This window comes from Protopterus annectens, chromosome 3.part1, assembly GCF_019279795.1.
Source record: "Protopterus annectens isolate FY-2018-M chromosome 3.part1, PAN1.0, whole genome shotgun sequence".
Lineage (NCBI taxonomy): Eukaryota > Metazoa > Chordata > Ceratodontiformes > Protopteridae > Protopterus > Protopterus annectens.
The window spans coordinates 105,309,128-105,333,815 of NC_056732.1; the positions used below are offsets into that span (position 1 = coordinate 105,309,128).

Sequence of the window (24,688 nt, forward strand, 5' to 3'; positions counted from 1 at the left end):
TGACATGTAGGTCTTGCGGGGGATTCTACTTTGGTAAAACCGAACGTCAACTAAAACGTAGAATGTATGAACACATGAATGATGTAAGGAATAAAAACTCCAAAAATGCCCTATTTAAACACACCTTGGAATGTACAGAGGCCAGCTTTACATTTTTTGTTATTGATTCAATTCCTAAGGAAATTAGAGGTGGAGCTTGGGAAACTAAACTCGAATACAGGGAGACTTTTTGGCAAGTCACCCTGGAAGCTAACAAATTCCCAGGTCTTAATGACCATATTTCCCTGGTATCACTATTAAAGTTAAGGTCTGCTAAATTACAGAACAATTTTACAATAAAGGTTTTTAAAAGAAATGTTGATTTTAACTGTTTTTTAAATGCTTGCCTTTTTAAACTTGTGCTAATTATACTGTTCTTTATGCATACTGTTATACAACATTTTGAAATTGAACATTTAACAACCTATTTTATTGTAATTGGACAATTGGTTTTCCAATTGTATATAAGGGTTGGGTTCAGCACTTGTGATTCATCTGAAGAAGTCTGAAATTGTTCGGACGAAAACGTTTTATTTTTTGAGTGGAGCGTTAATATTTTTTGCTGACTTGCTGAATAAATCTGCACTGTTTTATGACTCCTCGTTCCATTTACTGGTTATTTGTGATTACTTTGGAATGTTGTTCTCTTTGGGTTTGAATCTTTGACATGGATCTTACATAAGAAGTTCTGACAACTGTTTATATCTTTCCCACACAGCTAGTTTTCCCTTTTGTTTTGTTTTTACACACACACAGGGATATTCATATATCTTAATCTCATGCACAGCAGGAGTGTGGAGAGTGCAGCCACCCCCGAACACACACACACACACACACACACACACACACACACACACACACACACACACACACACACACACACACACACACACACACACACACACACCCTGGGGAGAAAGAACAGTGATTGTCAGCATTACTTGTTCTTTGTTAAGCTATTTATTTTTATAATTCTGGGGCTCGCAGTTATGGGTCTCAGAACTACAATGGGGAGTCGCATCTCCCCAGTTGTTTGACATAACTGCATAATACTTAACTGGCATAGCATTTCAACTCATCTCCAAAGGCATCAAGTAAGTTTGGTATGATAAAATTCCAAGTCCTGTAAATAACCATGGGATCAGCAGGAAAAGATGACAGAGCAAACACAAGGAGCACAAAACTATGACTCAAAAAGCCATGATTTTATTTTTAAAAATCTACTCTTTAATGAAGAAATAATTCCATTCCAAAATACAGACACACAACTTAACATTTTATTCACTTCAAAATATGACATGTCCCAGTTGGTATTAACATACACAGAACAATACTTAACAGTAATAAAAAAAATCAGTAGTCTTGTTACAACACCAGTAAACTATATGAAATTATAGTGCCCCTGCCATTTGTATTGTCTCTGGTGGTGCCCCATACAGTAGTATAATTGTAATTCTTTAACAGATAATAGTAACAGAAGTGAATATTTATACATTTTTGGTTAAAAAAGGAGTAAAAGGCCCTTTTTTGTCTGTTCAGACAGTGTAGGCTGCTTGCTCTCAGCCGACAAAATTAAATATGAACTAATTTGAGTTTAGGAACCTGGAGCTCTGCACTATTTACAATATTTATCTACAAGCAGAAACTAATAATATAAGTGGGTGGCTAAAATAAATTAAATTAAAAAAAGTGTTCTTGTTAAGTAAGGACATGACATTTTTCTTGCATGCAGTTTAAGAAAATACAGAATTTGCTTCACAACAAGGCCACAGACTTGTGCAGATCACACTGCTACAGTTTATAAGCAGGGACTTCCTTTAAAACAAGTCAACTTTCGTTCACATTCTTGATGTGTCTTACCTTCATAAAACTACAACATGCCTTTACCGTGTTACTTTCTTGTTTCTAGATTTTTGTTTTCCTTTCAGCATTAATAACGCTCCTGCAGCAAAAATCCATTATGCAAATGTACATGCATTTCAGGCTATAGAAATTCAGTTATAGCATTATCTTTTAACAGTGAGCTTCCTTGATATTATTCTATTGCACAACAATTAAACAAAGAGCACCTTTGCATCACCACAGGTACCTGTGTTATTTTATTTGTAGCTGACTGGCTTCTTATTTTGATTTTTCTTCAGGAGTCTATTTTTCCTTTACACCTCCTGATGTTTTGCAACATCCTTGAATACTGAAATCATGGATATTCACCATACTCTTGAGTGTTGCATAATTTGCATTTGACACTCCTGGCTTAATGAGGGCATCACTGGCCACTTTTGCTAGGGTTCAACTAAGGTGTAGTTAGCCTGAGCAGGCATCTCTGTTCAATGATTTTACAACTCAGAAAGTGCAGTGTTGTTTCTAACATATGGTCTAAATAAAAAAACTGTGTCAGAAAGGAAACTGTGCATTTAGTAAGAGCTAGTGATTACCTTTTACCACAAACACTGAACATCAAGGGAAAAGGCTAATACATGTTTTTAACACATCAAGAAATGATGGTCATACTAGAAATGATGGTCATACTCAATAATTATTTGCATCACAAATGATCTGATTTCAAGATATTTTTCATTATATTCTTCTTTGCTTGAATTCATACACACAAACGATGACTTAGGTTCATAGATTAGTACTAGGCTAACTGCCCTTGTGAGCCATTTTAAGCCTAGCCAATTATCCCCTGTGAGATTCAAACCCTGTACCTTGTGTTTATAAGGCAAACACCTTAACCATTAGGCCACCCTCTCAACCCTTCTGATAAAAATAAACTGAATTGCTTTTATAATTTGTAAACAAATATGATCTTCCTTGATAACTTGTACCCTGCGTCTTCCTGCTACATACATTTACCTTCAACTGGATTACATACTTTTTAAAGGTCAGTCACATATTCAAACCTTTCTTTTTGTTAACTCCTCATTACAATCCCTGCTTCTGTCTGAAAACACAACATTTCACAATGTAATTTTTTCTTTCTCAAAATGCATGCACAATGCTAAGGGGCCATCTAAGGCAATACATATACTTAAAAAGTTTTGCAAGCGCACTTTTAAATAATATTCACAACATTTAAGCTGAAGGCCACACCAGAAAATGAAGAAAGAAGAGTGAAAGAAAAAGTAAATAAAGAAACGATTTCTTAGAAGACATGCTTAGATACACAACCACACTGATGGAGCAAAGAATACAGAATGGAAAGGAAACACTAACTAAATTCAGACAATTTGAAGATTTGTATGGCACCTGTGGTTTATAAACGGCTTCTGTAGTGATTATTTTAAACTTAGTTCACAGTTTTTTAAGAAGATCTATACCGATTTAAAAACTATAGACTCTCAACTGTAAGAACACTGCCACTTTGTAAATGGCTGTGACTACTTCAGGAAAAATATGATATTTACATTAATTTCTATGGCTGATATTTTCTTTTTTCTTTCTTTTTTAGTTTTTAAAACATTCCTGAGACACTGAATGTGCTGTAATCCAAAAACTGTAAAGTATGTATAGTACATAAGTTATGTCAAGTAGTACACGAAGAACAGAAGTAATCACGTTCTTCATTTCAGGATTAGCACTGCATTCGTAGCAGCTCTTGATGGATGCAGAAATGCATTTTATTTCCCCCATAGCTGGATGTTGTTTTACAATGAATAGAAACTCTTTTACTATTAGAAAAAAGTGACAAAACATTCAGCATTTTATGACCTTTTTATCTGCTGCAAAAACGTACTATTTTCTTCACTGTAAACTGAATCCATTTGATATTATGTGCAAAGATAGTAATGGTACATTTCTGTCATTCTGTTATTAGTTGTTTTCAGTGGTACTGATGACACCAGTTTGCACCAGCCTTTAGTAATATAAGATGTACTTGGCCTAATGAATTAGTTTAGAAAAAAAAACAAAAACAAAAAAAAAAAGAGTAAACCACTATTTTCTAAAATACATGTCTAAAATCAGGACTCTTGAGAGGGGCAGGGGACGAAAGTGTTGAAGTATTACTACTGTGATACAACCATCACACTAGTTGTAAAATTTGTCAGTGTTTCAATAGACGGTTCATATGTTCATTCCATTCTTCTGCAAAATTAGTTGTCAGACCATCTTCATCATCAGTCCGAATGCAGCTATCATCATCATCATCATCTGTTCTCACATAACTCTCTTCTTTTGGTTCACAGGCTGCCTGAAAAGAACAGAAGAACAAAAGTCACTGAGTGTGTTTAGTCCTTAATGAGAGAATAACATGCATTTTTGGTGCATCTTAACTATTGCACAGACAACTAGAAAGCTTACCACACAAGCATATTTAATGTCTTGACTGTTTTCTTTAAATGATCTGTAAATATTGTTTAAGTATCTCATGCAGAAACACTTTCAGAATGCTTGTTTAAATATGTATATTGGAATATACGTTCTGCATATGATTTTCCCTGGCACCTGCTAATAATCAATCCATTTATCTATGAGATGCTCATTCATTTCACTAATCCACATGAATCAAATTGCACCCCACATCACCCAGTGGATGACACCACTCGGCAGAGGAAGGTAGCCTTACAGCAGTTTGCACTTACTTATCCTAGGTGACAAGGGCAGAAGCAGCCCCAATGATGTTGGTTATCTTGACAGCTTTGAAGGGTGCATTCTTCATTCTAATCTTCATTTATTTGCTGAATTCTTTTTAATCAAGTGCCTATCTAGAGCCACCTTACTCCCAAAAGCCTAAGTGTTTGACTTAAGCCTCTTAGACAGGGGCCACCTGCTTTTAAGGATAAACCCTGATTGTCCACAGGCCAGGACACTATCTGCCTTTGATACAAATTGGTAAGGAGAGGAATTTTTAGGAAAAGACCCTAATCCAACAGCCCTCTGGTGGACAACATCACTGTGGGTATCCCATATTATGAAGATGCTACTGACATCCCTGATGAATTGCAGTATGTTGTGCACCGACTCTCAAAGAAAGCGCAGCACTGCTGTGATCAGATAACCTTAATCACTCCAAGGAGTGACAGTTGGCCTCTTCCATTCATTCGCACCCTACACTGTTAGCCCCGCCAGTATGTAGTCCCCTAACTGAACCTGAGTTATCTGGGTCACAGTCAGGGCTTCATCCCTCCATGTCATGGAGCAGACATCCACTGGAATGTATCTTTAAGGAAGTACGACAGCAGTCAGATGGGCACTACTGCCATGGATGCATCATGTTCAAATGGTACAGTTATTTTAATGTTGCACTGCATGTGTTGCATGAGGGATTCTCCATAGCCGTCTCCCCTCAAAGGTACAGTTAATGGTGCCTTTCACAGAAAAACAACAGTTTTCAAATCTTCTGAATATAATCTTGACAATTTTCTCTGAAATGGCATTTCTATTGTTATCTGCCACCTTAGGCCCATGCTTAAACAAGAAGGTACGTCCAAGAGAATAAGAACTTGTTTAATACCTTGTGATAATCTAAATCTTCACTGTACTTTGGTCTGACACACACTTTATCTATCTATCTATGTATCTATCTATCTATCTATCTATCTATCTATCTGTCTGTCTATCTATCTTTCTATACAGAAATCATTCCAGGCATGTGGTCTGTTAAGTGGGCTATAAATGACCCATATTTATTTTCTGTTTACTCTGACCACAAAGACTTTATGTGGTTATCCAAAGTGCTGGTGTAGCCAAGACCTTTCATGCCTTCTATGGGTAGTACTTATCCAGAAGAGGGAGTAATATGCTAAGAAGATGATACAAGCCATCACTGCAATGGTACTGGGGCAGGACATTTGACCTGGAGGCAGGCAAGCTCCATGAGGACTGAGGTAAGTTTATTACATTTAAAACCATTGGGTTTTGTTTCAGAACCAGGAGATTTCTTACACTTGACAGAGAATGTAACTGAAATAAGGTAGTGGTCAGGATTAAGAGGTTCACCAACCAGTGGTTTGTTAAGCCTTTAGGGAAAGCGTGCTAAAAACCAATCCAGAAACAAATAATTTGTCAAGAGACGGCTGGGTCTAGCAAGATTGTGAACTAGTTGAATGAAACAGAATTATCTTAGAGTGTTGTCTAAAATATGGAATTACTTTGATAAACAGTTACTATTTAGTGCATTCATTAGATCTGCTTTATGTTCAGTGACAAGCATGCTCAGAGTCAGTGCTCCTTTTAACTACTTTGGTTCTGAGTTAGTGTTCCTTTAAAATACACAGGACCTGATGGTTTATTGCTTTAATAACAATCAAGAAGACATTACTTCCTTTCAGGTTTTGTGATTTTGGATTTGACAATGTGGCAGTTCTGCAGAATATAAAGAGGAATAATGTCACTGGGTTTCAGCTATGGTTCAGAAATCACTAGTACGAAGCATTCATGGTCCTGAAGCCATGGTTACAGATACTGGCTACATTCACAGTGCTAGTCAGGAATCTACTGTTATTACTGTTTTATGATAGACCTCAGTTAGGTTCTATATCTTTAGTTCAAGAAAGAAAATAAGTAACCTATTTTAGTGGCTTGTGATCTGGTCCAAGGTAGGCATGTGCAATGTGGCATAATGCCCCACCTCTGGGGCAGCTCAGCCAAGCCTACTGCTACCCCATTAAAAAAACTTGAAGCTTTCACAAAAGGTTAGAATTATGTAGCAACACAGAATGGCAGGTAAAACTGCATGTCTTTGCTAAAAGAGAAACAGACAAAAGCTGGGAAAAACTTTCAAGCCCCAAGCAAAACTATAAGAGGGGAGAGAATTCTGATACTCAGTTTGCCTAACAAAATCAATCCCATAAGATGTTAAAGCCGACAGCAAGTTAACTCAACAGTAATCCAATTACAAAAAATTACCACCAGCTTGCCAAGAGATATTGCTGTAGTGAGGCAAACAAAATATAATTAAAAACATATAAAAATGGTGATCACAATATCCAGCAATTTCTTTAACACTCAACTTGGAATTCCACCCCTGCTGAAGACCATTAGCGTGAGCACTGTAATCCCTATACAATACAAAGCATTCAGCAATTGCTGCCACTCTACCCCCAGCACCCCAGTAACTAAACTGTGAAGCAGGGCAGCTGTAAGTAAATCGGCATTCAGTTGTCACCCTCAGATTACTGTGTTTTTTGTATACACTGGAGTAGAGCTGAAAAAACAGTATGCTTATTTTTTACAAAATTGCTACAGTGTAATAAAAAAGCAGGTTATTAAATGACATTATGTCCACAGAGATCATACACTGGCAAGTGCTGCTAATCAAACATTTCTGCAGTTCGTAAATATTTTCTAAATGGGCATGGGTATTTAGTAAAAGTAGCTATTTTAACTGCAGTGACGTGTAGATGAGATTTAAGGAGGAAAGTTGCTAAGATATTGTGTGTCGAAGTAGAAGCACCTCTGCAATGAAGTGTGGCTAGGTGACTAATGTTAACATAAGACAGCGTGTGCTATTGGTAGCACATAGGTTAGTTAGGAACACTTGAGTATGTCTTGTGATTACAGGTTAATGTAACAGCAGGCAAGGTCCTCAGACTTTCCCAAAGATGGTGATGGAGTCACTGTAGGATGGTGTGGTCGACAGAGCTTTTTACAGATAGTCTAGCAGCTCTCTTAAAAAGCAATCATCTTTTTAGAATGGCAGAATATAACATAAAGCTGACATGTTGATGTAAACAAAAACTCTTTATTTAAGATATGTTATACAAAAAACATTCTGAAAGAGTGTGCAAGAGAATGAAAAGACAAATGAATGGCAAACTTGGATGCAGGACAGCAGGTATGGAGCAAATCTGGTATAAAAAATGGTGGATGTATGATGTGATGAGGAGTCAGAAAAGTGGACTGAGCTAAAAAAAAATAAAATTGTATGACCTGGTGTGCTTACAGCTGTAAAATATAAATCAAACTGAAAGAGGAATTATTTGGATGACTTCATAAAGGGTAGGATTAACATAAAGTGGAGTTGGAACATGATGTGCTTTGCTTGCGTTTCACGTAAGAATAAGAAATAGTTTTACACACACACCAATGGAAGTGTCAATAATGGCCTAAGCATGAAAAACTTTTGTCAGTGCGTAAGATAAATAAGTGTATAACATATAAAGGCAAGATATACAAAGCGGATTTATATGAATATGGCTCAAGAGGGCCAGCGCTCTTCTGAAAAGAGGGGATAAGAAAAACTGAGCATTGTTAGTAGTCTGTCAGGAAGATTCATATGGCAGTCTAGAGCAGTAACAAACCTGTCAAATCTGAAAAGTTATCATAACTATTGGAAGCTGCTAAACAAACATTTTCCAAACAGATGAGAAGAAAGATATAAAGGCAAAGACTGAGACAGAACAAAACACTAGCACAAAATGTCATAAGCCAGAATTGTCTATTATGCCTTTAGAGTTGGTCTAGGACTATTCACTGAAAGCACATTTCACTGAAACACATTTGACTGTGCACAATTCACTGAAAGCTCAATTCACTGAAAACACAATTCACTGAAACACATTTCACTGAAAGTTATATATGGCCTTTTTCCCACTGTCGTGTAACGCTGGAGTTAGTATATATAGTAGGGGGGGGCATAGCCCCCCCACCTAGTTTAAATATTTTGAACTATATACATGGATACTTGCAATTCCAATAAATTACTCTTTTCTGAAGTTAATATATATCCAAAATATGTGGGGGGCTATGCCCCTCGCACCCCCCGATATGGGGTAGGTGCCCCCCACCCCTCCTTACTATATATACTAACACCAGAGTCGCACAACAGTGGAGAAAAGGCCATATATAACTTTCAGTGAAATGTTTTTCAGTGAATTGCGTTTTCAGTTAATTGAGCTTTAAGTGATTTGTGCACAGTCATTTGACTTTCAGTGAAATGTGCTTTCAGTGAATAGTCTTAGACCCCTTTAGATAAATGTGGAACTGTAACTACAGAAGCTGGAAATTACCACAGTTTTGTCCACTGCAAAATGGAATGAACAGGATTCACCAATAGTGCTACTGATTAAGTAAGATAAAGTAAGGGATGTATGTATCCACACAGATATCAGAATCAGAATTAAGCCAGAACCAAAGATGGCAGAATATCTCTTTCCAGCAAGTGAAGATATTTTTATATGCCAGACTGAGGCAAACTGATTCATGAAAACTGGTTTGGTACAGGTATACATACATTGGAAGACCATACCTTGCTACACCCTGGAATGGTGAGCAACCCACATTGACCTCTCAGTGGGCACTCTATTCCCGCAGAAGGAACCCTTACATGGTGGGAAGCTCATCTCAGCTCTAGTACAGTTTAGTGGACCTTTGGTTATGGTCATCCATGGAGAAGTGTTCTCCTCATCAACCAGTGGGAGATGCGACAGTCTTTCTGGCTCTGAAGGTTTTAGTGATGATGCTTCTTCTGGGTCCACCGACAAACAATCCAAAATGTGGTATATGGGTAAGCAAATGGACATGTGGTTGCACCTCTGTATTAAGTGAGTTCATCTATATCTGGCAGTGGGCCAGAAACAAAAATATTACTCTCTCAGAGGTTTACATCCCAGGGGAAATAAATGACTTGCCAAAATTTATCAGCCACTTATTTAGTCTTCTGGGGCTCATGATATGGGAGGGTCTCTTTTTCATGTCTACAAGAAGAGCACTCCGCATATCAACTTGTTTGCCATTCAGATGAGCAAGTCCTCCCCCATTCTGGTTGGTGAAAGAGAACAAAGAGAAGATGGAAATGGATGCTTTTGCCATCTTATGGAACAGGAGTTTCTTGTATACCTTCCCACCATTCCCAATGATTACTCTTATCTTTACAAAGTTTTGGAAGTATGGGAGGAGGGCAAAACGAATTTGTGTTACTCCCTTTAGGCAAAGAATGGTGTGGTAGGTAGATCTCCTCCATTTTATTCACAGATGTTCCCCATGATCGAGGCAACAACTAGCTTCAGCTCAAAGTCTGACTTCTAATGAAGACCCTTTCATCCTGCTTGGTCAGTCATTAACAGCACCAGAAGAGACTGAGTCTGCCAAGAAACTTTCCACTAAGAAGGCCTATGCCTCAGTCTGGAAAGTATTTCTATCTGGATGGAATGGTACTAATGCTTACCTGGTCATCCTACAGATTATCCAGACCTTTCTTACAGACACCAGTATGATTTCGACCTCAGTTATTCCACAGTCACGATGCACATATCCGCTATTTCTGCCCACCATAACTTATAAGATTGTGGCCCAGCACCTTAAAGATGTACTGCTTCTCTGTCTTTCTTAAATAAAAACTTCAAAACTGACAGGATTGCCCATTGCCCATTAAAACTGAATGATGGTGTTGAACTTTGTTTCTTTCTAAATGCCTTTGTCTCTTGTCATGCGATCCCAGAGTTACAGGCCATTACTGATCATATTTGGTATTTCACAAGAAAATGCGATATTTAAGACTAATGTACATTCCCCCCAAAGTGGTTTACAAATTGTCCCTGCAAAAGTTAATACATTGTCCTGTTTTCTTTGATAGGGTAGAAACAAAGGTAGCAGCTGCCTTTCACACCCTAGATGTTCATTGCTCGGGTTTTACATGAAAGAGATGCATAAGTATAGTAAGACAGAAAATATGTTTATTTAATTTACCCTAGAGAGGACAGCTTGCATTTGCTAAGTTGCTTGCCAGATGCAGCATATTTTGCCATCAGGCACTGAACTGCCTGCTAGAAAATGCTACTGAGGCTATTCCATTTTTGCTTTTAATGTTTGCTACAACAGTGCCCCACTCCAGACAACTTCATCGAGGCCACATCATCAGTGCAAACCTTCACAAAGTATTGATAGTAGGATGTGACTTCACAAGTCAGGTTTTGATAGGTATGTCGCTTTTTTTTTTTAAACACCTTTATTGAATCATCACTTGGGACATAGACAAACTTACATTCATGTATAAGTAATCAAACCAAATTAACAAGTCCACATTTACAAACATTACACATCACATATATTGTTCTATACAAAATAATTAACCCAACATTACATAAATTGTTCAGTTCCTGCCTTCTCTTAAACCTCATTCCTCTTCCAAAAGATTTTTCTGCATGTATTGTTCCCACAATTTCCATTTTTTTCTATGAAATTTACTCCTACCCTTTTCTAAAGATCCCACTTCCAGTGATTTTATCTCTGTTACAATATTCACTATTTCAAGTATGGCTGATTTAGACTTTGATTTCCATTTTCTAGTAATTACTTTTTTAGCAGCTACCAGAATGAAATTTAACAAGGCCTTACTATGCCTAGGCAATTCAGATCCTGTATCCCAGTTCTAAAAAAATCATGTCCTTAGTTACACTCATTTGCTCACCCAGTATTCCTGGCAGAGTACTCTGTAGGGAATATTTAAAGGTCTGCCAACTCATTATACTCCAAAAAAATATGCTCCCACGTACCTCTTTCTTCCCCATTACACCGCCAACATCTGTCATCTATCTGAGGAAAAATTCTTTGGAGTCTGCTTGGGGTATAAAAGTACCTATGCAAACACTTCCAGGCCAAAATCTTAAATATTCTAGACATTGCTGCATATTTGGGAGCCATATGTATGTCCTCCAATTGTTTTTTTTTTTTTTTTTTGCAAATTTCGTATTTAATCACTCTTTCCCTTCTCAATATTTTCTGCCCCCTCTGATAGCCTCCTATAGCTATGGTGCACTATTTTATATGCTCTACTAATTATCCCCATTTTTAACAGCAGCATCTGATCTAGATTCAAATAAAAACTCATTCAGTGTAGGTCTTTCACTTAGAATTCACTGAACTATTCTTTCATATCAATCCCTGATAGGGAACTCAGAAATACTGGCTGAAAAAAATTGGTATGACTAAGGAAATATTTTGAGCTATGATACAGAATCAGAATTGCCTAGACATAGTAAGGCCTTGCCGAGTCTAATTATATTTGTTGCCAAAAAAGCAATTACTAGGAAATGAAAGCAAAGTCTAAACCAACTATTCTAGAAGTAGTGAATATAGTAACAGAGATAAAACAACTGGAATTGGGATCTTTAGAAAAGGGTAGGGGCAAATTACATAAGAAAAAATAGAAACTGTGGGAACAATCCAAGTAGATGCGGAATGAGGTTTAAAAGAAGGCAGGATTTGAATGAGCTATGTAATGTTTGACTGACAGTGACTGGATAGATTTTAAGTGATGTATAATGTTTGCAACTCAAATTATGTCAATACGGTTTGTTTTCATTTATATATATATATATATATATATGTATATATATATATATATATATATATATATATATATATATATATAAGTGCCTATGTCACAAGTGATCATTTAATAAGGATGTTTCCTGTTTAATAAAAACAAAATCCCTGATAGGGAAGGCAATCTCTATCCTACAGTCCAAATATCTTAGTGGCCTCTTACCATTCTATTAGCTTTCCCTCTCCAATACCTTGGTTCCTTTGACATCTTCCTCCAGTGAATTCCAGCCCCCTCTTGCCTATTCTCTATACCCCTAATTGCAGTCATCCCTATTGGCAGAATCTCCTTTGAAACTGATACTTTGCAGTCTCTCATTTATTCACAAATTTCCATGCTGCTGCTCTTCTTCCTGTTCATCCCCCAGCGCCAGTCTCTGGTTCAAGTTCAAGGTACTCCCAATTCTTCTAGTCAGCTCCTGTACTGTTTTTCTTTGGAACAATAGAAAAGGTTTCACTGGCAAACTCTGGAGCATGAACTGCTTTTTGCAGAACAGCTACAGGATTCTTCCCAGTCAGTGTTTTCTCTTCGCCTTTACTAGTTTTTCTTTCAGGCTCACTTAGATTCTTCTACTAGCCAGTAACTAAATTCACTAAAAGTGACAGAGTTCATGTCCCTTGTCTTTCATTTTCTTTTTTCACACTGCAAGAGCTGAAGTTAAGCTGTTCATCAGTGTGCAGCCATCTTGGAAAATCAACTTGACTGGTTAATTTCTATTCAATAGTTAGCCTTCTGAATTTTGGTTTTCAGGCTGTCTTCTATCTTATTTTGCCCTGGTGGTTTACTGCTTAACATTCAACTTAGCCATAGGATTCAGTGAGGAGACTCCTTGCACTAAGGTATCATAGCAATTGTTTATATTATATCATTTGATCTGTAAAGGGACCCTCACTAGTGTGCCAGAAATGCTTTCCAATTGTCCCCTTGTGAGTGGACAGCACCTCATTCCAACACCGTCTTTTGCAGTTGTCTGTAAGTTGGGTATTATATATATATATATATATATATATATATATATATACGGGTCTACTTGAGATAACCAAAATCTTAGTAGATCGACTTTTAAAACACAGAGCCGAAAAGCTGGACGTATCAAATGAGTGACAAGTCAGAATGCCGACTTCTGAATGCTTGACAGTCCAACTTGAGTGGAACAGGAAATCCGCTCTTATGGACATTGTAGTGCAATCTCGGAGTTTGTAGCTATAACTTGCAGGGGGGTGTAGCCCCCCCCACTCAGAAACATGAAATGTGAAGGTATGTATGTTAGGGTTTTTTATTTGTAGTGTATGTTTTGTCTTAGTGGTAAGGGTTTAGATTAGGTTAGATGGTGGGCAGGATATAGGTGAGGGGAATTAGGTAGTTTTATTTGGAATGTTGTGTTTTTTCTTCTGTATGTTGTTTGTGTGTGTTGTCTGCATGTTTTAGGGAGGTTTGTAGGGATTTTCTAGTGTCGGGATTGTGTGTGTCGGTTTTGTGTAGTTTCAGTGTTATCGGCTCTGTGTTTTAAAAGTTGGTCTACTGAGATTTCGGTAATCTCAAGTACCCCATATATATATATATATATATATATACTACCTTTAATTAGCATGAGCTGTGCCTGTTAACAGTTTGGAACAAACTAGTGTGCATATACATTAAGCTCATTTATGTGGTAGGTACATAGTATTGCTCTACGTGCTGTAAGTACATGTGGATGCCCAAAGCACAGACCTGACAAAATGACGAATTGTAAATGATATGCTATGAAATTGAATTTAAAACTCTCTTAATGTCTAACATGATCAGGGTGCCACCTATTTAAGAGAGTTTCTGGTACCCTACTGGCCTTCTCATAATCTCTGCTTCGCTTTCTCGGTGCTGCTAGATATCCCCATATTGAGGCTTGAATCATCTGGACATTAGTCCTCTTTCTATCAGGCCATTTGCTTGTGGGATTCACTACTTTGAAAACTCTTTCAAAGTATTTTGAGACTGGCTTTAGGAGGTGCATCATAAATCTCCTTTACTAAGACTACCAGTACTCTTTTGGGCCAGCATATAATTTGGCCGCTGTCTACCATCTCATCTGCATCTGTTTTAAAATGTTTCATTGTCTACATCAAAATGGCAATATTTTTTTAATCAGTTATAGTAATAAAACTTTTCTTAAAGGCACAGAAATAAAGTTGCTCAATGGTGTTGATACAATGTCATATGAAATCTGTTATTTAGATTTGATTCCATTGTTGTCTCTGTTATTATAGTACTACAGCCATCCAGGACTCCCTACATCCTTTCTCTAAATCTGAGGATGGGGGTTGAATTTGTTTTGTAGATGTAGCATGTTGATAGTACTAGATAAGCAAGAGAGAAGCAATTTTTTTTTGCCTAGTAAAGTTCCAACCAATTCGATGGGAGATCAGACTTGAGCATGCAGATGTTTAGAGGATCTGTTCCTAACTGAGAATAGATAGAGAACTGGGGGCTAGAAGAGAATTTTAAGCTTATTGACAGAATCATTGTTATGTTACTGAACATAAACGGACAAAGCAACATGGAAATTCTGATGGACTGTCACAACTACTGCATAAAATGCCCAAGGAATTAACAATCATGGATCTAGGGAATTGTAATACACATTGGTTGTTTTACAGTTACTCAATGTAAACACTTGTTTTATGGTTACTCAATGTAAACACTTTTATAGAAAGAAGAAACTAGAAATGATACCATACTGCTAGAAGTACACAAATTATTTACAAAAATATACCCCAGAATTCACGACTTGTTATATCCCATTTTTTTGCTGCCAGAAAACAGCAGTAGTTTATATGACAATGAACTTTACTGTGTGTCTCAAGAATGCAAATTTCAGACAAGCTGCATTGCAGATAACTGAGTGACCTGAGGACTGTAAAAATGAAGCATTTTGTGTATGATTTTGTGTAGAGGCCTGGTACTGACAAGGAAAACAGAGACAGTGGCGCACCAAAACATGACTATAACATGGAAAAGATCACCTGCATAAAGTACCTTCTGATATACTGTGTATAGGAGCAGATTCACACTGTACTGGTCTTCATAATTCAGAACAATATCCGAGAGACGGGCATGGAACATGACTTTACATGGGTGCTTCCTGAAGTTAGAAAGATAACTGTACTATTTAATATTTTGAGACTCTTAAGTGTGAGCCACAGGATAGTGAAACTGAATGAGTAACAATGCAGAGCTAACTATACCAAGTGTGAGATTAGTGTTTCTTGGGAGTATTTACTTTATAGAGGTATGGAGATCCGGTTGTTAGTATGTGTGTGTATATATGTCTATATATATATATTTTATACATATATATATATATATATATATATATATATATATATATATATATATATATATATATGGTTTACTATCATTAGTGCGAAAGGCAAAACACATTCCGTTCGCACTATCGAAAGAAACCACCGAATCCAGAATTCTGATGGCTTCACAATGTCAACCCAAATGATCAACACATTTGGGTCGACACTGTCATTGAAAAATATCATGTGATATCCATATAGGAGCTGATGTACATTAAACTCCTATACGAAATATGTTTTTGTAGGGGGGCTGCACCCCTCCACACCCCCTGATAAAAATATATTCCAACTCCGAGAATGCAGCACAGTGGGGAATTGGATGAAATTTCAATCCCCACTGTAGCACGATCTCCATACAGTTAGTCAAATACACTTATGCGAATGCGCTACTGCATTCGCATATGTGTGTTCGACTATCCTGTACAGTTCACATTTTGTGAACGATAATCTGATTTTCGGCAGCATACGTGCTGGCAGATTGTCATTTGCACTAACGAGAGTAGATATATATATATATATATATATATATATATATATATATATATATATATATAAAGGGGGTTATGAATGCAAACGTCCACATTAGGTCGAGTGCAGTCTCTCCTCCTGTAGGTTTTATATAGATATATATATATATATATATATATATATATATATATATATATATATATATACTGTACATGTAGATATATATATATATATATATATATATATATATATATATATATATATATATATATATATGGACATAGATATATGGATAGTCATAATTGTAGTTCTTGCACTTGCAAGTCTCAGAATAACAGCAGAGATCCAGTTAGAAAACAAACCTGTGCATTATGGTCCATAACTTAATCTCCAGCACACTGTTAAATCAAAAAACTTATTTATAGCAATAGGGTAGAGACCTTTCCCAGAAAAAGACATCAAAGCAAAAAGTTAAAATCTATAAGATTTTATACCTGTTTTTTTTCTAGTACTGAAAAGTATTGGTGATATTAGTACAGTTCTGGACCTCAGTATTTAAATGAATTCACTGTTTACAAGAAATTACGACTGCCAGTCCTGCAGGGATTGATTTTGTTCTATTCAGGAGACACTAACTTGCTCTCTTAATGCCCATAATCCTTATGTGTATATAAAAAGTCACAGAAATGCTCAGGTTTTAGGTGGGAAACCTTAGTATACCTCACAGGCCTGCCATTTATCCCCTCTCCTGTAAGCTTTAAAAAAGGGGTTTTCTATCACAGCAGAACTCCACAGAAAGAACTGCCTTAAATTATACTTTTTTATGACGGACTACCTATGGAAGTTTCAGCACTTTTGAGTGCAAGGGATTACACATTAGCACTTTATGAGCTTGTGTAGCAGTCAGCTATGTAAATATCAGCTCTGCTCCCTTCTCATATTCCAGACTTCTATGAAGCAATGATAAAGACTGTTTACAAATTGCCTTTCTTCCTTCTCATACACTGGCTATATACTGCTCAACAGTCCACATTTTCATATTGTTGGCCTGATTGTCATAACATTTGTGGTTTTCTGCCAAATCTCTGAGGGTTGAAGCCACTATATAATGACACACATCTGAGTTTCAGATTCAATATTATTCAGAAAATGTATGTTAATGCAACACCTGTGATTATAACAACCTTCCAAGTTTATAGAGCAATATGTAAAAATCTGCCTCTCTTTTTGGACCTTAGTCCTCCCCATTAATTTTGGCTTTGTTCAGATTTCTTGTTCTAACAGGTTGAAGGGTATGTGTCGCTATACAAACTAATGACAGTGTAACCACTAAAACAACCACCCCATGAACAACTACATATAAAATCCTGAAAACGACTGGAAACAGTGATGGCCAGTAGGTATTCATGGCAATACCTTCACAGGAGTGGCAGCATTTCAATTGAGATTCTCAGGGATTCTTAAATCTTTGGATTAAAAACTAAGGCTTCTCTGTAATTAATCATTGATATTCAAATGTCTTTACTGTTCAGTGTCCAGTAAAAGAAATTTCAAGAAAATAGACACCTGCCCTTATGGTGTGAAACTGGCAACAACAATGCATGCACAGTGTAGGGAACCAATCTATGATGTATCATAGTAGAGTGAACATTAGTAAAAGTATTTTAATTATCTTATGAGTGTTATACAGTCCATCATGCTAGACATAGTTTACAGTCTGATTATATCTTCTAGCATACAGAAATGAAACAAAATATGGGCATTAGAATTCAAAAGACTGAAATTCAACTTGCAATTCTCATACAGGAATCCCAGATTTCCAAATAAACAGGAAGATCAAGATATAAAGCCATGAAGAACAATTCAGAGATTCATATGCATGCACATACAGATTTCCTTACTATGCTGATCCCTAAAACACTTAATTTACATCTGACACTGTTATATTCAGCACTGTGAAAAGTACAAAGTGCTTCTCTATGACTCCTAGCCATAATCTTCATGGTTAAATCCTGCAAAGCACACACTACAAAAACAACAGATTTTTTTCAGCTTCTAGCTACCCTTTATCAAAGCATCTTGTATAAAGTATATCTTCATGTACCAGCTGTGAAGACTACAAGCTGAATGTTTGCTCAGGGAGGGCTTTGAAATGAAGGCTGATGACACAAAGGAAAACATTACAGATATACGAACAGTCATACCCCTAGTGTTTTCTATTTTCATGTTTTCTAAATTTCAGAACTAAAGTGTTAATATGTACATTAATATAGTTCTTTCCCACTGAATTACATGTAGGTAGGCAGGCAGACAGAGTAGTATATGCATGTGCACATACACACACACACGGACACACACGCGCGCTCGCACACACACACACACACACAGACACACACACACACACACACACACACACACACACACACACACACACACACACACACACACACACACACACACACCTCAGTTTTACTGAATTTTCACTGCTACTGGAGGTATCTGTAACATAGCTTTATAAAACTGTCATTGACAATGAATTTAAATATCAAACATTGCTTTTTCTGAAAATAATGGCATTCACACATCTACTCCTCAAATGAAGCTTTCCTTTGGTGCATAATACTTCTGCATCTTTTTTCATCCAAATCATTCAGGATCACATTCCGCTATTCTACAGTAAACCTCGGCTTCAGATCATTATTGAAGCAAACAATACAAACAACATACTGAGCATGTTATTTACTGTTCCACATATAAGGATGAGATAACATAACCTGCACTGTTTGTACACACAACTGCTGGTGACATGATAAAAGTGGTCAGACATACATATAGTGAGATATAACACTAACAAGCCTTAATAAGCTTATAAAGTGCGGGTTATACTTACTGGATAAGAGAGTGAGAAAAAGACATAGTACTCAGCCTTGTAAACTGACCTATAAAAACCACAGAGAACATAAAACAAGGAAGAGAAACATTGTGTTAGTAAAGTGGCCAATCCAGTGACTTACATGGGAACACAGCCATGCACAGACTGATAAGTTTAAGTTAGCAGTCACTTAATATAAAACATGCGGTGCAAAGATACCACAGGAAAAATACCAGAATACATTTTATGTTTGCATAGCATGCATAAATTAAAAAAGTTTTTTTTTTCTAGGTAAAGTTTCAAAACATGTGGCTGTAATAGTTGTGCCATGCAAAATTACTGACAATATGTTTGGAATAGCATACCCACTTCTTAATCTTGTAACCCCCCCCAAGCGTTGTCAGAAATTTCTTAATTTAACCAGACTCGTGTATTGCTACTTCCTTTCAACACAAACGCTTATTTTCTTTGCTATATATCTTGAATTCCTAAAGCCATATGGTAAGACACAGTGCATGCACTTAAACTATGAGTCTGGTAGTTGCTGCAGAAGCTAAGGTTGCAAGGTGTAGTTCCAGTGTGACAGGGTTTGATTCCCTCAGACTTTATTTCCTTATTGTGACATAGTCAGACGTTGCTCCTGGGTCACCCCTGAAAATTGACTGTGTGCCCAGTGGGCATGCATGGTTAACAAACAGGTATTATTTTATTAGAAGCCTTTACCTGAGTAGTTAGTTTTACAAACTAGCAATATAAAATACCTCACTTTTGATACTGTTATCTTCTTTTCTGGATCTTTTATATTATTTATTTCATGTGTGTTTGAAGATGGGACTTTTGGCACCCTTATAATTGGTAACACATTGCTCCCTTAAAATTAATCTGCACACCATGGCTTACACAGTGGATGCTTGGCTAAACCCCTTGTGAGTCAGCATCCTAATGCCACTGATACATTACTTTCATTTACATAAAAAAAAAAAAAAAAGAGTATGAGCTACACAAGAGTTTACACAAGCAGTAAACTTTCAAGAGATCTCATTAGTTGGGGGCATATCCCCATGACCAAGTTTAAAGAAGTTAACAATTCAGGGGGTGTCATGGCAAAAAATTGCCCTAGTTTGGGTCATTCCACCAACCTGGTTACTAAGCAAAATAAAACAAATAAATAATTTTGTTCAAGGGAATCTTGTTCAACTGTAACTGCATACAAGATTAACACAGTACAGACTGAGACATGTCATGCCTGGAGGGTCAGACAATGGGTGCAGTATGGACATGACCCTTAGCAATTACCAAGGGTGTGATGTCTGAACTGGGTGTTTTCATCTGTGCAACATCACTTTGGTGAAATACCTTATTCCTCTCTCAGATATGCAGACTCTGATGTGCACCATTATGACTTTGCAGTTTATCTGCTGCGGTGACATTTACCTAGAGCTTCCTTCAGCTGAAATCTGACCACTGCATCAAGTGCAGAGAACAGCATCATAGATTTTAACAAAAATTTCTAGATATCATTATAACAATATCCAGTGTTTCATGAGCTCCACTGGCTTCCAAACTTTTGGTGGGTTTCCTTTTAGGGTCGGTTTAATTCCTAAGATCACAGAGAACAGGAACTAGGATGATTTATAAAGATGATGCTTGCTTCTATCACTTCTAGTTGTCTATATGTTTTCATCAGCAATGAGACTTCTCACAGACTTATACCACAGTCAGTTCTGCATGTTCTTTTTCATACTTGGCCTCAGATAAGTTGATTATTCCTCATATATATATATATATATATATATATATATATATATATATATATATATATATATATATACACAAAGGCAAAATCATTTAGGATGTTGAGAGCATTCTTAAGACTTGTTTAAATAAACAGTTCCAATGTATGTTGAGGAATTTAATCTTTAGTAATTTTCTTTACATTATTTGTTAAATGTTTTAGATCCTAGGGCGCAATCCTGTGTTTCTAATGGTATAGTAAGAGGCAAGAACATACCCTTAAAGTAAAAAATCCCAGAGATTGGGATCCCAGTAACTAATAACTGAAAAACCAAACATGCAGTGCAGTATCTCAGATATGAAGATTGCTACCTCACAGTCCCAGATGCTGAGGTTCAGTCCTGACCACTTGCTATCATATCTATGGAGTTTGCATATTCTCCCAAGTCTGTGTTGGGTTTCTTAGGGTATTTTGGTTTCCGTCAAAAAATGCTGGACGATCACCCTACTCTAAAATGTGTGTATTTACTGCATCTATCCTTTCCCATGTGGGCTATATCTGAAGAGACAGAGGTAGACTGGTTCAAAGTCTACTACAGGTGTTTACATGCTTGTAATTCAAGACACACATGCTCGCTGTCACTTGTTCAAAAAAGTGGCTGTTCGAATTTCCATGAGCCTGATCTTCCATTTCTACATAGCCCTCCCAATATCTACTGCACAGCCCTACCAGAACCTCTCATCCATTTCCCAGCCTTAGTCCTCACTCCCCTACCGTAAAACTCCATTCCCTTCCCTAACCCTAAAGTCCCAATTCGCTTCCTCAACCCAAAACTCTACCTTGCAAAACCCAAACTCTCAGATTTCTCCCTAAACTTAAAACTCTCTTCCTACTCCCTAACCCTAAAACTTCCTTTCCTAACCCTAAAATCCCTTCCTTCTCACTCCCTAACCCCCCCCCCGCTTTCTCCCCATGGCTGCTAGCCTGAATTCATATTCCAGTTTGAGCAACAGCCCACACAAGCTAGAAGGTGCTTGAGTCCTGCGGCTTCAAGACAGCAGTTTTCTAGCACTTCAGACTCAAATGCTTGTAGTAAAACCACTGTTTCTCTTACCTGGATAATAAATAAAGATATTTTGTAGTCTGGTGTGTGGCTGGAGTAACTTCTGTGCAGAGTCTGCATGTTCTCTCTGTGTGTACAAGGGGCTTCTCTGAGTGCGTTTGTTTCCTTCAACATCCCAAATACATGCTGTAAGTGAATTGGTGTTCCTTCAAATTGCCTGAAGGCTTAGGTTTCATGGGAGAGGAGATAGGAGAAAGTGTGTATCCAGCAGTCAGGTGCTGCCTATTCAGGATTACATCTTCTGTCTTACACCTAACAAGTTCCAGGATAGTCTCCAGTGTCCTTGTAACACTGAATTGAATTAAGCAGACTACTGAAGAAAGAATGAATGATTCAGTCAATTAATTCCAAATAAGTTCTCCCCAGAATTCTGCTGAAAAGGGATAGTTTTGTTCAGTTGCACTATCCTGGTAAACACACAAAAATAAAATAAATACAATTTTACTTTCTCTAAGGTATGGTGACATCAGAATTAGTATACTGTTACAGTGGGAGTACAGAGTAATAGTCCCATGCAATATCTTTTTCTCTCAGAATGGTGTTTTGGCACCTAGTGACCATGTTTAAGACTGTGTTATCTGAAGACTTATACATCCATGCACTCTCATTGTTGTAACTTGCAATATATGTTTCAATGCTTGCATCATAGAGAGTCTGTCTTTTATACGAGATGCTGCATAAGCAATATTTTTGTCTGCTCATTCACATACAGACAGCTGATCCAAAGACTGGCTGTAACTCTGTGTACAGGTCCCACACACCTGCACACAACTTTGTATTCTGCTACTTTAAAAGCAGAGGTCTTGTAGCATCACTGTAGTGAAGCACGCTTTAGTTCCAGAAGCGACATCCAAATACTTTGTGGAAATGTATGAGGTAATCAAAGCAGCTGCCTCACATACATCCTGCGCAAGCATGCAGTACTCATAAAGCATTGCAGAGGCAGCCACATATAAACTGGAATGAGTTACGACACAACTAGGAAACTTTTCTTTCTTACTCAATGGAGAAAAAAGTAAACTTTCAAGCTTTTGAAATAAGTACTGCTTGGAGTGAGATTCAACCTATTAGCTAACAGCAGATGAAATGAATTATATTTAACACCGAAAAGAGTTTCTGGCAATAAATGGATTCAAATTCTAAAAATATAGATAATATGACAGCTATGATTTCAAGACCATAACTTTCATTAGATATATAATTTGGATCTAGTACTATCTATTAAGCCAAAAGAATCTGCAAATGTAGACAAGTGATTTTGCTTTTTTCTTTCTTTCTTTTTTTTTTTTCCTTTTAATTAGCAACTAATTACTGAGTAGTTAAATGGGGTAAAAGTGTATTACTGTTTAGTAAATGTAGCCTTTCATTCAGCATTTCATTTAAATTACTGGTGATTACACTATTAGTAACATGATATGCAGGTTTGGAAGTTAAGAGACTAGATGCCAAAAATTGGGGCTAGCAGTACTGGGACTTTCTCTCTCTCTCTCTCTCTCTGGAACTGTACAATCTACCCCACCCCCTGATACTGAATGCTTAAACAATGAAGAGGTTCATTTGGAAGAAAAAAATAAAACATTTAGTAGGAATTACAATGACTACTTCACTCATGCTCAGTAGGTTCAAAATGATGGCTTAGATATTCCCACTAATTATACTGAAGTTAATCAAATAAAAGTTCAGTGTCTCTAATAGACTTGACTCCAACACTGCTGAAGAACTATTTACCTCTACATTGGCTGACTCACAAAACTCCTGCTTCTAAGTAATCCAATGACTGTACAAAAGTAAAACTAACAACTAGTTAACCTACAGGCTTAAAGTTCTTCTACAACTCGGAGACAAAGCATAACATTTTTTGGAAAGCACTTTCTACTACTAAAACGGGCACTTCTATATCCAGCTGAGCAATATTGCCTAGTAAGCTACACAATATCATAAAAGTCACCTAATGAAATCATACCAAACCTAATAAAATGGCCCAAAAACTTCTGGAAAGAAGTGAACCATCGTACAGGACAAAAAAGCCTTCCCTCCTTGAATTCCACATTTTCTTAACTTTCTGCCTCTGATTTCCTTTCTCATTTCAACAACCTTACCAGTCCTTTCCCTAGCCAATGTCAAACTGCATCTACCACTCCCACATCTTCTTCATATATCTATAAATTCTACTTCAGAACTATCTCATCCAAGGACATCTACCCTCTGCTTGAACAGATTAAACTTGATAGCGCCCCCAGAAAAGATAACCTTCACACAGGGTTCATTTTTTAACTGTATAGACAACATCATAACCCCACTGAAACTAGTTTACAACATGTGTATCACACTTAATATTATGCCTAATATCTGAAAAAAAATGACATTGTAAAACCTCTCCATAAGAAATCCAGTCCTTACAATAAATCAGACTTTCAGCACATTTCTATTCTCAATACCCTAGAAAAGATTTTGGGATCATACTTTACTTTTACAAACATATGCAAATAGGTAAGTACTAGGCTAGCTGCCCTTGTGGACCACTTTAAGGCTAGCCAATTCTCTTTGGTGAGAATAAAACTCTGTATCTTTTGTCTGTTGGAAAAATACTTTAACCGTTATGTCACCCTCCAGCTCCCAAATTACTTTTTCAGCCATCTGGGGTTGTAAATGTTGCCATTGCAAATGTGTGTAAACTAGTCCTAAATTAATTTATGGTCTCATACACACAGTTGCAGAAGTTAATCACTGCTGTATTTGAACCTCCTACCTATATAGCTCAATACCTCAACCATACCACCGTCTCTCACCAAAGCAGCATGTCTTTTGCTCTGGTCACAGTATGTCCACAATTATCTGGACA

The 24,688-nt window shown here is 37.0% G+C and overlaps 1 protein-coding gene across 11 annotated transcripts in view; it reads right to left on the reverse strand.

Annotated features, from left to right (window-relative positions):
- Positions 1 to 1,212: 1,212 nt before the first annotated feature.
- The window catches only part of DTNA (dystrobrevin alpha), a 1,617,970-nt gene continuing 1,594,494 nt past the window's right edge, over positions 1,213 to 24,688 (reverse strand). For 10 of the 11 annotated variants that reach the window (XM_044066623.1, XM_044066631.1, XM_044066627.1 and 7 more), the window contains one exon: positions 1,213 to 4,231. In XM_044066623.1, the coding sequence (XP_043922558.1) occupies positions 4,085 to 4,231 (147 nt within the window). In that variant the 3' untranslated portion in view covers positions 1,213 to 4,084. Of the gene's footprint in view, positions 4,232 to 19,006; positions 19,056 to 24,688 lie in introns of all 11 variants that reach the window. The other variant, XM_044066629.1, reaches the window with a different exon arrangement.